General features: G+C 41.4%; 1 protein-coding gene across 1 annotated transcript in view; it reads right to left on the bottom strand.

Moving 5' to 3' along the window:
• Positions 1-17,220, bottom strand: part of grik4 (glutamate receptor, ionotropic, kainate 4) — an 89,120-nt gene that overhangs the window by 18,627 nt on the left and 53,273 nt on the right. Inside the window, exons 8-9 of the mRNA XM_010794339.1 lie at positions 10,619-10,726; positions 2,499-2,702 (exon numbers count right to left, since the gene is read on the bottom strand). Of these exons, the coding sequence (XP_010792641.1) occupies positions 2,499-2,702; positions 10,619-10,726 (312 nt within the window). The remainder of the gene's footprint in view (positions 1-2,498; positions 2,703-10,618; positions 10,727-17,220) is intronic.

The raw sequence follows: 17,220 nt of genomic DNA, 5'->3' as shown, positions 1-17,220 counted from the left end.
GGATATAGCCAGGGGGAGGGAACACAAATTAATGACATAACCAATCATTTGGGCGATTGAAAGGATGACATAGGAAGTGGGCTACTAGATGCTAACTCCCTAATAATGGCCTTTTGTATCACATAGCCTATTTGTCTGCCTTTACCGTTATCTGTTAAGAGGATAATCCAGCATTGACACTGTGTGGGAGTGTGTGTGTGTGTGTGTGTGTGTGTGTGTGTGTGTGTGTGTGTGTGTGTGTGTGTGTGTGTGTGTGTGTGTGTGTGTGTGTGTCTGGTGTGTATGTGTGTGTAGGGCTGAGGGTAACAATTGTGGCTGGCCGAGGGAACACTGTCAAGACAAATCACTTGACAAAGCAATGGCTGGTAAAACACACAGACAAACACACACAAGTAGAAATGGTCAATGTACGCTGAATACTGGATGGCTCCCTGCTAATAATGCGGGCCAGCAAAGTGCAACTGCAAGGGATTTTTCATCTCCCTGAGGAGCAAAGAGTGAAAGCAGCAACGCATTGCTCTTTGTCTGCTGCAGGAGAACTAAGAGGATTGGGGAGACGGAGAGGAATGGGGAGGATGAGAGTGAGGAGAGAGGAGCTCTGCTGCAGCACTGCAGACGCCACTCAAAATCCACAACACGCTGTTTGTATTTCCAGGAAAGAGAGACAGGGAGTAGGGCATCTAGCATGAATGAAAAAGTGTTTTGCATTTTGACGTGATGTGAAAATTGATCATTCTTTCCCCAAAATCAACTAGTGCACGTTAAAAACACTCCCAGGAAACATTTAGGGCTCTAATCTCGCTCTGTCTGTGCTTTAATTAGTGTATTACACTTCACAATGTCCACCTTTTTACCATTAACCTAGCCTCCACTCCACTCTGAGCCTAATGTCTCCTGCTGCCCTACCCTCAGCCCGCAGGCTACGATCCTCCATCATCAGCTCTCCCCGGCCCCGCCTCCTCTTTTGTCGTTTGAAAGTCTGATCGTCTGCTCCCAGTGCCGGAAGGAAGCAACGCGCAGGGATCGACCATCCAGGCAAATTCCACAAAGAAAATCACTGATCCTTTGAAAAATGAACAAACGGTCGTAACAGCCACTGAAATATTTATGTGCTGGTAGAATATTAATATTGATTACCAGATTCATCTGCCTGCCTTCCCGCTGTTATGCCTTCTAGTGTAACTGAAAACAAAACATCACACTGTAATACTGGTTGTGTGTAATGTCGCATCATACCTGTTCCCACTTGCATTCCATCGTATCATGCTAACATGGTAAAAAAAAAGCAAAACAATGAAACTTGTGAATACTAGGGATGAATTAAACATTACCCTCTATGTAGAATTTGACTTTGTGTCTTTGGGGATGCCCCTTCTCTCTAACTGCAGCGCTTGTGGATTAAGGAACAAGGACACACTGTACTTAGACTTTGGTCTGAATTCCTTCTGGTATGTCTCACTGTTAGCTCAGGCTTAGTGACACCCGTCAAACTAATTGCCCTCACACAGTGAAATATTGCTCGGTCTGGATGATCCTGGCAGGGACACAGGTATCTGTTGACCGGAATAACCTAAGGCTGTCCTCTTTTGCTGCTACCGAGTGTACATTTCATATTCTTTCAACCTATCCATTCAATGTACAACCATGGCTGTTCCTTTGTTTTCTTTCACAAGCATTTCACTCTGCTGTCTTTCCCATTCCTTTGAGCCTTTATCCAAAAAAGCCCAAGCCTTTCTGTTCCTCAGGGAACATCCCTCCAGATGTCCCATATCCCGTGACAAATCCCTCTCAAGCACGTCTTGACTTTGTGTCTCGCCCCCCCCCCCACCCTCGCCACTCCACAGCTCAAGCTCCTGTCAGAGAGGTTGGCTTCGACCATAGTTCTTCTGAAAGTCACCCGTCCACAGGCAACTAACAGGCTTTGACAATAACAAGAGTGGGCACTCCTTGCTTTACATACTTAATTACTTTTCCCTCCATTAGCCCACAGAATTAAGACAGATCACCTCTTAGGATTGGCTCAATTCCTCTCTACTTCATTTCTGTTTTTCTCTTCCTCACCCCAGCCTTCCGTTTCACTTCTCTTCCTCCCCCTCTTCTCCCCTCAGCTCCTTATAACCTTATCTGCCTGTTAACGGCTACATACAGTGTAGCTGGAGGAGGGTAAGACCTCACTCAGAGATTTAACAGCAGCAATATAGGCCGATTCAGGAGTAAAGTGTGTTATGGTCACTTCAGAAGGCTTAAGGGAAGGAGCTGACAGAAAACAAGCCACCAACAAGCTGTGACTGCTTTGGAAAACACAATGTATAAGATGAAAAGGTCGACTGCTGAATCAAAATGTGTCTATGATAAAAAGGAAAGCTGTTAGCTTTGCAATTTATCAAAGCTGAGCGATATACTTTAGTGTTTTGAGTATGTCAGTGCACAGTGAGAAGTACTTTGGATGTATGATGTGATAAAAACAGGCTGCATTCAGTCTGTGTATGTTTACATACCCGTGAGATTAGCTCTCCCACCATGCCGGTCCACGATCCGTTGGCCCCGGGAACCCCGTACAGTCCGTCCCCCACCAACCGGATTCGATACTTGAACTTGAGAATATCTGCTAGCTCTTTCAGCATGTCCACACAGAAGCCTTCGTAGCGATCATTTCCCTCAAGTTCTTGGTGGTTTGGCCGCAGCATCACATATGGATTCTCCTGAAAAACACACGGTTTGTCACAGTCTTAGACAGTGCATCTCAAACTGACTGTCTACTACTGGTCGAGTGACAAAGTAAGACATAGAAAAGATACTGAAGATATATTTCAGTCACAGGAAACACAACTCAAACCGAACAGCACTAGGTGTCCGGGTTACTTTTCATAAAAAATCCTTTAAGGCTTGTCAAAAAAATTAAAATAAACTGTGGAGGAAGTTTCAAGACTGAAAAATGACTCTTGCTTTACAAACTTGGATTGTTAAGTCTCAAATACTTTGACAGAAAGGTTCTCATGAAATGCGGGACTGAGTTCTATTATGGGACGTGTAGGATTCATGGGTTCATTCGAGATGAGACAGGACATCTTAGTTGCTTAAATTCTAACAATCTTCTTCTTTTTTTAAAGCCTCAACAACCTTTGGACAGCATTCTAAAAAATGTAGTGTGCATATTTATGTTCAATATGACTGCTTTGCTCTATAGTTAAGAAGAATGGTGGCAGCATCACATAAGGCCTTTGGAGGTCCTTGTTCACATCCAGTAAGCCTTGAATGTAAACTGAGATTTGTGGATTTGAAGCCAGTGCCAGGCTCTAAAATCTGTTATATCTGCAAAAAGTGGATAAGAAACAACAGCAGTTTCCCTCTCACCACACGCTCACACACCTATTTACAACCTGTCTTTTAGAAAAGCAACTCTCTGTTTGGCTATCTCTTTATTTATGTCTTGTTTTGTCATTTAGTTGATGTTGTGAAAAGATTTAAAGAGCACCGCAGTGATGTATTTTGGAGCCTATAGCCAGCCTCTATTGTGCTATTTTTCAAATAATGCAACTGTCATACTAGTGCGCACAGGCTCCACTACATCATAAAAAAGACAGCATAATGTAGCACTTTGCAGTTGCCTCGTCCCTGCACTCAGCTCATGAATCCAGGTAAAACAAACTTACTTTGGCAACGTGACATTAGATAAAAATGAATAACATCAGTGTTTTCTCATACAGTTTGTGCTCCACATATTTTTTAAGTGAACAAGGCTGAAAGAAACTAAAGTTCTGTTCACTTTTTTTCAGTGGATAGAAGTTGTATTGTGTGTTATTTTGAACAACTCAGGTTTATGTGGTTATGCTAAAAAATATACTACCTCACAAACCATGCTCTTGTTCAAGAGATAGTCGACTATAGCGGGGAGTGTGTAATTCAACACAGAGCCATGTGCGTAAGCCATTTAAAGCACTGTGACAGCTTTCAGGAGTCTTAAGCATACAGAGTAGTGTTGTGGTGTTTTTTCGGAACTGGAAAAGAAGTGAAATTGTTTTGTAATCGCCACAGCTGGAAGTACTTATTTGCTTGGTGGCTGGTTGGCGGGAGATTGATTTGCCTCACAGTGAAAGCCAGAAAAAAGATTTGATCCACACAAATCGGGAACATTTGAGAACTTTGCTGCACATCAGGTGGCACAACTGTTACTGTGACTTGCCCAGTTGTCATGGCAACTGTTTGGTTCCACCTGTAGCTGCTTACTGGAGGAGGAGGTGTCACTTTGTCAGCAGATTGGACGGCTTTGCCTTTTCTTGTCTGCATCAGTGGGCAGTAGAACCAACAGCCTCCTGTTCTGCTGCGATAAGACTGAGAATAAAGTCACTTCTGATCGACTTTCTGTCTGGATCTCTACACCAGGAATCGGCATATGGATTCAATTATATCTAACCAGACTCACAGTTTGATCAAACATACTTGCTTTACAGCTACAATAGCCTAGAGAGTCTTTCAGAGAAAGGGGTATACGACACATACAGTATCTTTGGTAATATTCTTTATTCCAAACCCATATCAATTTGATCCCACTAAACTTGATTTTGCGTATTCCTCTGTGCCATTAACCTCAGAGGCGTTGAGCTAACAACAGCTCTTTGGTTAAGGTCCAAAAAAAGCAAAGGCTTTGATTAGTTGTAATGCAATTCTATGTGCTTCAAATTTCTATTCAATTTACTTCAATACAAAAAAAACACAAGATGTCTCTCTAACATTAACCGATTCACTCTTAACTTCTGTTTGTGCTAAAGACTACAGTGGCAAGCTGTTCGATTTAAAATACAAGATCAAAGTCACTCAAGTTTTTTGCCGCTAAGGACATTTCATAAATGTATCACATTTTGAAAGTAAATCCCTCCCTCTGTTAATTAATTTCTTGAAACAAACACAATTTGCAACTTCTGGTTTTACACGACATCTAAACATGCTCATGTTTCAGCATGCATGAGGCACAATATAAAAGCACATTTCATCTATGTTACAGAAGGTTCTCACAAAGACTAGCAGTCAAACCAGACTTAGTCAGACATTTTCACTCCCTTTAAAAAAGTAAGTTGCCTGGAGGATTTATTATATATTATTATATTCCATTACAAAAATGCAAAAACATGCCGAAATGGGGTCTTTATTATTAGTGCCATCCTCTTTGTTCAATTGCTCCTAATGAGGAGCAATATCAAGTTTATATATCTGCGTATTTGATACTAATTTCAAAACCTCTACCAAACTGACACAAAAAGTATACAAGCCTTCTGTGGAGTTGAGAACAAAATGATATCAAAATAAATACATAAACGTTTTAAAAGTTTATACAGGGGTATAAAAGTGCCAATTCAAGCAAAATCACAAGGACATTCGAGCTGCTTTCTTTCGCACATCACGGCAAAAGAGCAATAAAGCTTTAAAGAAATCCTGACTTTTAAAGCAGCCTCCTATTCCCAGGCCATGAGGTGTCTGTTTGTGGACTGATCACTTTGGAGGATGAAGCATTCTCCTACATATGCACGGTCGAGTACACACACACACACACACACACACACACACACACACACACAATACACACATACAGGCATAGAGCGGCAGGTGCATCTGTGGCTGCTGCTCCCATTCAACTTCCTGCTCCACAGCTTTTCAAACCTCAGCGTGTTCAATATGTCTTCACAGAACCATCCTCACTGCCCTCAAATGTTTTCTTATCTGTAAAAACGTGTTCTCCAGAGCCCAGTGAACTAGCAGCTGAGATAACATTTTCTCACAGGGTTTGGTACTTTGTGCCACATAAGCTAAATATGAGGTCATTGTTAAAAAGGGCCAGGTTATGTAAATGTTTTATGAATTTCAACAAACTGTGCTTGATGTTAAACAAAATGCAGAAAATATGAATACAGAGAAGCACACACAAACTTCAAGAAACAGGGACAGATCTGGTGTCTGTGTGCAATTCAGGTGCACATGCCTCAGTGCGGCTGAGCCTCTGCTTTTATCTGTTAGCTTTGTGTGCACTGTATAATTCTTCCCAATGCATATGTAAGTGGGTAGAAGAGCTCTCAGTGACGCGAGGCAAGTCTGCAGAGAGAATGACCACGAGAACTGCAGTGGACTCAGGCAGAAAGTGTCTCTTACAGCAGGGAATTATGGGCCGTTTCAGGCATTAACAAGAAAAATGGGTCTTGGGCTGGGATTTAAATATTGAGACGGTATGATTCCCTAACAATGGCAGAAAGCTGGCACCAAAGAGAGATGTCCCTGTAGGTAAAGCTCTGCTCCATTTGATTTCTTTTTAGAAACAAGGAATAACAAGCAGTCCTTAATTCTGCGAGGAAGGAGCATGAGTAGAATTTAAGAGCATAATTAAATGAGATACTGTATATTAAAACTCAAGGCTGTTTAAGTATTTGCTAGTGGTGTAATAACCAAATGTATCTATTGAAGCCAGTGAAAAATGAAAGATAAATCCCTCACTTAAATGTGTGATATATGATGTGAGTTGTTTATGGACTTGGTATTTTTCTCACTATCTAGCCTATTTGCTTTTGTGGATTCATTAAAAATGAAGGACCTATGATGCACAATAATATGATGCACAATAATATTACAATATCTTTCAACATTATTGTTGATTTCAATGTGTGACCAAAGGGAGAAAGGGGTGCATCTGATAATGAGTATTATCATGGGGAAGTGGTGGTGGCTGATGGTGGTCAGTTTTGCAAAGAGAGCTTAAATGTCCAGGTGGAGAATTTTAGAATAAATAAAGAGTTTAACTTGTACAAGTTTGATTCATTTGGGAACAGATGTGCACTGTAGGAGAACCTTATAAAGACAAGCACATATATCTTTGAGGACTATTCAGTGATACTCTGCTTCAGAGACTTTGTTTTAGGTTGTTCAAGGAGCTTGGATGCTGCTATTCTTGTTAGAAAGTCCAATAGCTAGATCTATAGATGTTCCTGATTCTAGTTCAACCTCAAAATTATACATGTGCCATGTTCCCTCAAACAGGTTGTCTTATTGAGAATCCAGAAGATATGAAAACTCATGAAGTCCAGCAGGCACACAGTCCCAATGCAAATCACCTGAGGTCTATAAGAATTGGAAAAGATGACAGTTTCTACTGTGTGTGACAAGCTACTGTAAATTTGAACGGAGAGAAAACGCAATACCCAACAATATTACCTCAAGAAAGCAAAGAAAGTTTGTATTAGCTACTGAGGGTATAAAGCAGGCATGGCCAAACTAAGGCCCGCGGGCTTTTGAATCCGGCCCGCCGAAATTATAGTAAAGACCGCATTCATTTTGCCTTTTTCCTGCAATACCCGACATTTTAGTTGATCCCACTAGATGGCGCACTCTAGACACAATTTACCTTTGCTGGAGTCTGGTCTATTTTCTCAGCTGGCCCCACTCGGCAACCCGGCAAGATCGGCTAATACAAGTTGTAACAAGCAGTAGTGCTGAGCAAGGTGACTAGAACGCGACCACACACTTATAAAAACACTTATATAAAGTAAGGCAACACTAACCAGGCTTAGTGTGATTCTGTTTATTTTACCTTATTTTAACAACCATCCGTTCACTGTTATTGACCATTGTGAAGAGACAGACGTTTTCCTGTTGTTTTGTATTATTGCAGCTATCGGATGGAATCAATACATGAGCTACATGTGGCCATCACAAGTAAAATCATAACGAAAACTACGCCGGTAAAATATGCGTATAGAAAACGGCTTATGCCACAATATGATAGCAACAAGTAGTCATGATAGTCTGATTAGCTAACATCACCAGTCAGACAATGAAAACTTTACAGCGTGGCCGCTGCCGCGAGTTAACGGGAGAATAAACTCCGGTAGACGAGCAGCACTGCAGCGGGCGGTAATGCAGCTGAACCACATTAATAAACAATGCACCACGGCAATCTGGAGAAAGGTACAAGGTTGGAGAAGTAGTTCTTTAATTTAATCTGGTTTCGCATAATTAAAAACTACCCGACGCAGTCCTCTATTGATGTTGTTGTGAGTGGTGTTGCGGAGAAAATCAGCGACGTAAAACGCTGTGTGGGTCATAAGAAGGCACGTAAACTGTTACGTCATGACGCAAACGATGACGCAATGACGCAATAATTCACCTTTGAACCTAATTCACCTTTGAACCTGCATCTGAAACAATGAGTGGACCAAAGAAAAGAAAAGTAATGTGCCGAGTGTATAATGAGGAGTGGACAGCTAAATATTTTTTTACCGATCTGCTACTGGCCCGGCCCGCCTGTCAAATTTAAAACTCATAGTGGCCCCCGAGCCAAAAAGTTTGCCCACCCCTGGTATAAAGCCATTATTTCACTAACAGTGCCTCCAACCAACTCAATTTCTGATTACAAATACATGGTTTGTGGTCCTGCAGTGAAGTGATCATCAATCCTGTGACCCCGTGAGCTGTTTTTTTAAATTGAAGTGGGAAGATGACAGCCATGTGTAGGTGTAATGAAACTGCCTTGTAATGGCCAGGTGAACATTTCAAGAGAGCACAAAAACACACACACTGAGCACACAGAGGAAGAGAGCATCCATTATGATATAGTGCATTCGCACACAAACGCACACAAACACACACAGTCTCCCAGGCCAGTGCCACAGGTAAGGAGTTCCTGTGGAGGCTTTCAGCTGTGGCGCGTCTGCCGTCCACAAGCCAGATAACAGCGGCACGGCAATCACACCATGATGAATGAGCTGTGATAGGCACTGAAAATTGCTCCTTGGTGGCTTCCGAAGTTTGGTCCAGGGACTCTATTTCTCCAAAGTGAAATCAAAGCTCTGTGCTCAGCCAATTCTTTCTTTCAGACCCTCTTTCTGTTGTGAAAATATTGTCTCATTTGTACTCCCCCTGAACGAAAACACGCACACACACCTCCGTCGTCCCAAAGCTCTCGTGCCCTCCTGTGTGAAATGAACCGTTCCATCTGAATCCCAATCAGTCTCAATGAGACCGGAGTTGTTCAGTGACTATGGCTATATGTCCTTCTTTCCCTCATTCCCACAGCTCCACAGCTGATAAGCCAGACACTCAGAATAACACATTGGACCAATTGCCTCTGCTTACAGGCTACTTTGTGTCTTATCGTCTGATTAACAGAGAGGAGGAGGAGGAGCTGAGCAACAGACAGGCTTTGTGTGTATCGAGGGATGAAGAAAGGCATGAAACGCGGGCAGATGACTGAAAAGAAGAACGGTTTTATCCAGTTCCAACATGCATCTGTTTTTACACCTTTGATGCGATATCAAAGCTACAGTAAAACACACAAACTGAGCTTATAAACAGCATTATATTCTGCTCACAAATGTTTGAAATTACAAACACCTGCTATTCTAATTAAAACAGGTTGCTAATGAATTGATGAGCAATTAATCACTGTTAAGAATTGGATCAGTCAAGAATATATTACCTGTGCCACAACATTTGTGCTTCGCTTGGTGAGTAGCTCGATATGTGTTTCAGTGGCTGGACTCAGAGATCAATGACTCGAGGTCATTCCAACTGATCTGAAGTTTTTCTTCCAACAAAGTTCATTATGCTGTACCTGCTTTACAGGATTGTCCGATGTAAAATCTTCAACATTTTTGTCAAGTGGGAGTTACAGCCAACAGCGCATGACTCACCAAACATCCTGTTCATATGCTAATGAATACAACTCATGAATAAAATGCAATGTGGTGAGAATACAAAAAAAACATGCTAAATGATGAGAACTCTTGGAGAGAGATCAAGATGCAGTGAGAGGCAGCCAGGAGGAGGAGGATACGTCAGTGGGGTTTCTGCCCCAACTTCAAGTGTAGCCTCCCAGAGCAGCTCAACACATTAACGCTACCAAATCTGGACGGACGAAAACATCATGCAGATGAGTTTCGATTGAGGCATATTGAACCCTTTTTAATTAACAGAATGTTTTGGCTGCCCTGTGTGACAAGTGTCATCTGGTTTGTTCTCTAATAAGCCTATACAGTTTGCCTTTTCGTAATATAGACACGCAGAGCATGGGACATTTTGAGTGATAGAATTTTCCCTCTTATTCAAATAATGTTTATTTAATTTGTTTAAATGTCAGCTGCTTATATCAAGCCTTCAATGAGCAAAATAATTATTTTGTTAACTTATAATTAATACATTATATTATTAAAATTATATTCGTTAACAGGATTCATAGATAAGTGATAGTTAACACGGCTGGTAATTAAGAAGTTTATTAAGAACTGCATCCCTCATCACAGGTAGCAGAGTGAGGGTAGTGAGAACTAGCACTCACAGGATCTATATTTACAACAAAGGCAGAGAATGGCTGACATGGTGAATTATTAGCTCCTGCTGAAGCACTGTGATGTACCATCATCTGAAGTACTCAGGGCAAAACAATCGCACAGCAGCAGTTCCTCTGATCCCAAGAGGACTGAGTTTGGATCTGAAAATACAAAATGGCTTTTTGATATGGTAATTGTCTGTCAACCACAGAATGTCAGCCACATGGAGATCAGATGAGGAGTTGAGCCGATTACAATGATACACAACCCTGTTGATGTGTGCGTATCAGCGTGCATAGAGTAGTACTCACTAATATTGTCGTGATGGTAAGAGTAGTGTTGAAGAGTGTGTCCGTCACGTTGATTGATGGAAGCTTTCTCTCCATGGACAGTCCACCTTCAGAGTGCCACAGGCCAATCTGTGAAAAGGACACACACACACACACACACACACACACACACACACACACACACACACACACACACACACACACACACACAGATCAGTCACTAAGTCCATCAGTTGGAAAAGGCCAATAGAAACAACCTGTATTTAATTGCCTCTTTCCTTAAAGGACAATAAGTGTGACCTTCGTTGACGAAAATACAAGAGAGGGAGAAAGCAGTGGACAAATCACATTGTTTTGAGAAAAGGTGACAGCGAGAGTAAAGCAGTAGGAGAAAAATAAGACAACCTTTGTGTGGCTCCTTGAGGAGAAAACACAGGGCATGTGTTCAATCAGAGGCAACAGAATGCATTCATTAACCCAATTACCAGTCAATCCTGTGGCACAGAGCCACATTCTCATTTTCATTAGAGCTCAAGAGGGGATTCACACCTCCACCTCACATGGTGTCTTTCCTCCCATCCCCTATCAATCTGTCTCTGCCTTCATCGGTTTCATTCATTTATTTGTGTGACCCAAGTTTGTCAAACAACATGACGACAGACATGATAATTTTGTAACTCTATACTTATGCCTCTTGCTACTGTCAAATAGACATTTCTCTTAATAACCTCCATCTTACCATAATGTCCTTGACAAAAGAAAAATCTTGGCGATTTGTATTTTCTTACCTTGAATGATTTACACGGCTCCTCAAATGGTTGGAAAAATTCTGCAACCTTGAAGCTTATTAAAAACTGTGCAAGCACTGGATAAACTGAAAACATTCAAAGTTGTTAGGTTAAACCAAGAAGGTTTTTCCTGCCAGCAGAGCTTTGACTTTCCCTGCTATAACCAATTGACCCGTGATGATGAGCATGAGCGTTTTATTATTCTCACTCAATACATCTATGCTTGTGATTATATGGTAGGAAGTATGTGACCCTTGTGTCAGAACTACCAGCAAAACAATTTGGCTTTCCTTATCATGGTGGCTTCACAAGCTATAATTTCATTTATGTGGCTGGCGCAGAAACAGGCAATTTCAGTGTCAATATCAATCAGAACAGTTGCTCTATGTGTTGGCACAGAAGATAACCTCAGATATATCAAGATCAATGAAATATGCAAAATGTGTCTTTTTGTTAGTTTGCAAAACTAATCTCCTATAGGATTTGATGTACTGTATGAGGTGTATTCTAACAACTTGTGGTCAGGTATTTTTGTTTGAAATCATAGTCTGTCTTCTAATATGCAAAAAAACTAGGAAAAAGGCAGCAATTTTAAGTATTTTATAAAAAAAATAACCTGTGAGGCTCATTGAGAAACATAATGGTGACAATTTCAAAACACTGTTTTTGGTCATTTACATTCAAACTCTGTTACCTACCTCATTATGTAAACATTGCCACCTCTGTCTGGAGAGAAATAATATCCCTTATCTTAATAATCAACCTCCCTCCATTTTTAATATTACAGTGTATGTACGAGGAATAAATGAGAGAATATGGCATTTCATTTAGCCTTGATACATTGTTGATGTGAAGCTATCTACAGTATGACAATGAAATGAGTTCTCGACTACATGCTGGAAAGCCTTTGGGAGTATTCATGTTTGGAAACCAGAAGATGAACAGTTGGATGATCAGTGATTGAAGTCTGAAATGAAAAGAAAAAAAACTACAGTAAACAAAGCTCTCATTTCTTGGTCATAGTTTGCTTCAGGACTAAATCGCCCTAAAATTATCAAGGGATTACGGCCCATTCATCATGATCAGTGCCTGCATTTGGAAGCTGTTTAACCACTCTCTCCAGCTCTGATCATAAATTCTGATGTGAGGTACAAAAAAAAAGAAAAAGGAAGAGAGAGTTCCCGGAATCAAAGATTTCCTTTGAGAGTACATAATCAAAAGATCTTGCCTCCCATTTCCTCAGGTTTGCTTGTTGGGAGAAACAGCACCTTGATCACACAAATAGACTATAGCTACCCAAACCTCTTGAACAACACACTATACACTCCTCTGATGACGGCCTCAAGAAACAGAGAGGTAGAACATGTGTGCGTATGGTGGCACGACCAAAAAAGAACCTGGGAAATATGGAGTTCAGCAATCAGCGTACATAATCAGTTGACAGAGCCGGTGGGGGGTGGACTACTTCTGGGCTCAGCAGGTGTCAGCAGAGGGCTGCGCATGGGGGTGACTGAGAGGTTAATGGGATGGGGTGGCACCACGACTCCTGCCCAGGAACAGGAGGTGAGAGAGATGTGGGAGCTGTGAGCAGGAAGGGAGAAGAAGAAGCATATGCTGGCGGGGGAGGAACTAGCTCTGGTGGCCCTGTTGCAACCTGAGCTTTGAAGGGGAGAGAATAGAGCTGTACTATCTGTGAGTCACTCAGACTAACAGGTAGGAAGATGTATACATCTGCTAATATAAGCAGGGAAGCACGGCCGGGAGCAAACCCACCGTTACAGTCATCATTTAGACTGAAAACCTTATACGGTAACTATTTAGTAATAATTCTGTAGGTTGTGCAAATTACAACGGATTGCTAACCATTGCATTAATCTTGGTGAAGCTACACCACTGAACCATTGCATGATATCTCATTATACTCGCAGCACAACCCAAACATCGATTAGACTCATAAGCTTCCTCATAGAGAGAAGATGCTGCACATTGCCAAATATATATGCAAAATAATATGTTTATCTACTTGATGTTTCTCATTTCAGTGTCATTATTTGGGTATTTAAACTGCAATTACAATCAATAACCACAGTGCAATACAAGCAGGGAGTCTAGGAAACAAATTCAGACAAAGTTCAGACTGTTGACGAGTACTGTGCACTATTTATTGTACTGAGGAGTAGGCTGGCAGGAAGAAGAATCACGAATAATAAGAGAGAGGGGAATAGGAGCAGAGCAAAAGGAAAAGACTGAGAGAAATAGAAATATGCAGGGGAATGTCAATCTTTCACTGAGTAGGTGCGGTGAGGCTGACGAACGGAATGAAAATCAATGAGAAAGTATGGGGAGCAGCCAGCTAGGGAGCCAGAACATCAGGCGGAGAGAACAAGGGAAAGAGACAGCATCTGAGAGTCAGAAGACAGACAGAGAGGTGGAGAGAGAGTTTCTGCGAGTGAAAAATAAAGAGCAACAGCGAGGGAGCAAGGTAGAAGAGAGAGACCGACAGGGAAAGTGACAACAAGTGCAACGGCGTTCCCTGGGAGGGATTACCCAGGGTTCATTCCGCAACCTGGAATTACAGCACGGGGAAAAGATTAGGGAGGCTGCTCATTGAAGCGTCAGGATTGGCTGATTTTCCTGTCAGAAGAATGCCGTATCCAATAGGGTGTGGCGAGACAGTGTTGTGACAGAGCCATCCATCACATATGAGAGAAGCAATAGCTACCATTATCAAGCATAATGTCATACAGCCCACTTACACCCGGGCTAAAGCATTCAGGTGTCACAGCGCTGCAATGAGTCTGACTGAGGACGGAAATGTGTGTGTGTGTGTGTGTGTTTACTGTCTGTTAGCGGATGTGTGAATTGCAGAGGCAAAATAACCTTGCGGGCCTCTGAGGATGGACTTTTATTGCTCTTATAGCTACGTTATGCCACCTCAGCTTGATGAAAAAATGCTGAAGTAGATGCAGTTTCTACCCATCAGCGAACATTACCACTTGTTGAATCAGCAGCTATCTACCGCTTAAAATGTATATTTAGAGCTAACCCACTCTGCCTCACAATGATCGCATTGTTCAAATGACGTATGTTTTCTCAATGGAATAAAGAGTGAGATAAATAGCTTTTTTTTTTTAACCAAAACTCTCTCTGGTGTGACTCATCAACTGGAATGAGAATAATCAGGATGGTGCTTTAGGCAAACTTCATGGTGTGAGACAGAAAGAGGTGGTGGTGTAGGTGGTCGACACTTCCCTACAGTAAAGATAGTTTCAGGCAAAATAATATCATTGAAACTCAAGTCCCAATTGAAGAAAAATAGGTAGATTTTTGGTATTTCCTCTTATGCCTGGCAGCGAAAAAAAGCAAGAGTATTGAAAAAGTGGACGACTTTTAAAAACTCTTTTATCAAACTCTAAACTGTGATTTGCGCTGTAATTGTTGTTTCTGAATATAGACACACAGATCCACACAAACGCCGTCTTTTCAGCACACTCATTATTTGGCATTATGGAACTAGTCGTTCAGTCCTAGTAATGAGACTCTAACTCTGGGATGAAAAGAAGGTCTTTCATCTGTCAGAGCAGATCTTCAAAGCAGCGCTCCATGTTCTCCAAGTGCTGCATCCCTAGTGAAGCACACAGCAAACAATGGATGTCCTTCCAGCCACAGTCCCTGCTCAGTCTGTGTACCCCACATTACTGACTGTCCAAATGTCCTCATCTCTAGCGACCGTGTTACTGCAGACGTACTCTTAACACTAGGGGAAAGAACAAGACCTTTAGGGGTGTGTTCGCTTATTAACTTAGTCTAATCCTAATCTTCATTATCCAAACTGAAAGTCTAATGACAAAGAGTGTCTGGACAGACTGTAAGTCCCCTTGAGGCAAAAAACCCAACTGGCAATATGAAAACTACCATCTGAACTTAGTCTTTTAGATAGTTATTACCGGGACAAATGACTCTGCAGTAACAGTCAGGTAATTATCACCTCAAGCTATAAGTGACAGTGATGGAAACCAATGGGTTGGACACATCTTTTCAGGCGAAATGATATGCTATACTGTAGTTTAACAATTATTACAATAAACTAATATAATATTAAATAATATGCCTCGAAGATGGAGAGAACTACAATGTTTTGGCAAAGTTATAGAAGGGTGCATCATAAGGATGATATCACTGTGGTCCTTCTTGTGAGGGGGTCATGAGTGAGTTTAACTAAAGGAAATCATTTTATCTTGACAAGAGCATTGTATTTGCTTATTTGCTCAAATTTGGCTTTGTATTTCTTTTAAATGTATGTAATATTTTGTTACTATTACTCCCCTGCATACTTGAGGCAACCGAACGTCAAATCCTGTTCAGCGTGCACTGTAGATCAAAGTCTTGGTGCTTGTGAAGTTATAAAACAATAATTATAAAACGATGATGACAATGTTTGTGATATGAAACGGGAATCCTTTAAAGAATCTAACAAGGCTGCTGGGAGAACAACGTGTGAACCTGTCTATACCCAGAAGAGAGAACAAATAAAAACAATGCCAATATGATTACAATGCATCTATGGATCCTCTGTAGCTACACCATAACGAGAGTCTTGGTAGGATTTCAAGGGTGCACTGTGTAGACTGATACAAACAGACACACAGAGGCACACAGGCACACAGGCCCTCACGCACACTCACATACATTTGCATATACATGCATATAACACACACGCGCACACAAACTCGTACACCAAGCCAAGCAAACCATACACAGTCTCACCCAGCCTTGAAATCCGTTAAGACTGGGGGATCTTGCAAAACAGCTCATCCATTCTGCTTTTGATCTATTCCCCATCTCCAGCCTGCAAAGTGCAAACTGAGAAAAACAAAGGAGGAATGGAGACTGCTGTATGTCTCTGAGAGACCAAACAAAGGAGAGAACGAGAGACACACACAGAGATGCCGGTGTGTGTAGACTTGTGATGTGAGTCTCTTATTCAAAAAATGCAATATGCATTCAATATGCAGTTGCAGATTCAGCACAGGGAAGAACAGTTTAGTCAGATTGAGGATGATTCAGTTCGATTGCCATTATTTCTTATTTGATCTCATCCAAAGTGATTGCTTAATAAATATGTTTTGCTTGGACTGGCGCCACAACAAGTGTTTGACACACACCCACACTTCCTTTAATACTAGTGATGTGTTTTGTTTAGCTCAGGACAGAGAAGCATTGGCATCAAAGCCTGTCTTTAAACCCGCTTAAGATTTATTTCTCCAAGGTTTTGACTGAATCTCGGTCAAGATGCAAGAACAAAAGTGAAATGCAGAGGGGTGTTGGGGAAGATATGTCAAAAGACGACTAATAAGTCTTGTGAGCAAGGCTAGCCAGCTTTTCCCCAGTCCAACACATTTAAATCAACAGCCGTATCGTGCAGCTCACACAGTCTTCACCCCCGTTACATTCCTACTGGAAGTGACTGCGTGTCTGTGTTTGTGTGAGTCTCAGGGGGGAAAAGCACCAAGTCAGATGGTATTATCGCATACAGTATTTGCATCGACATGATGGTCTTTTTTCAGTATCAAAAGATCATCTTAGGGGAGAAATTCTTATAATACTTCAAAATCAAGACATTCATTTATGACTTGCAATTGGTATCTATTCTCATTGGAGAAAATGAAATCAAAATATNCCCACCCCAAACTTTTTTGATATTAAATTTTTGTTCAATGAATAATAAAACCGTGACTTTATAACACTTATTTGTGTCGATGATTTTTCAACGCAGTGTTGTGGGTGTGTGTGGGTTGTGTGTGGGTGTGTGTGTGTGTGTGTGGGTGTGTGCTG

The sequence above is a fragment of the Notothenia coriiceps genome, unplaced genomic scaffold (assembly GCF_000735185.1).
Source record: "Notothenia coriiceps isolate Sejong01 unplaced genomic scaffold, NC01 NC01_scaffold00037244, whole genome shotgun sequence".
Classification (NCBI taxonomy): domain Eukaryota; kingdom Metazoa; phylum Chordata; class Actinopteri; order Perciformes; family Nototheniidae; genus Notothenia; species Notothenia coriiceps.
This window is presented reverse-complemented; position numbering and strand designations above follow the sequence as displayed.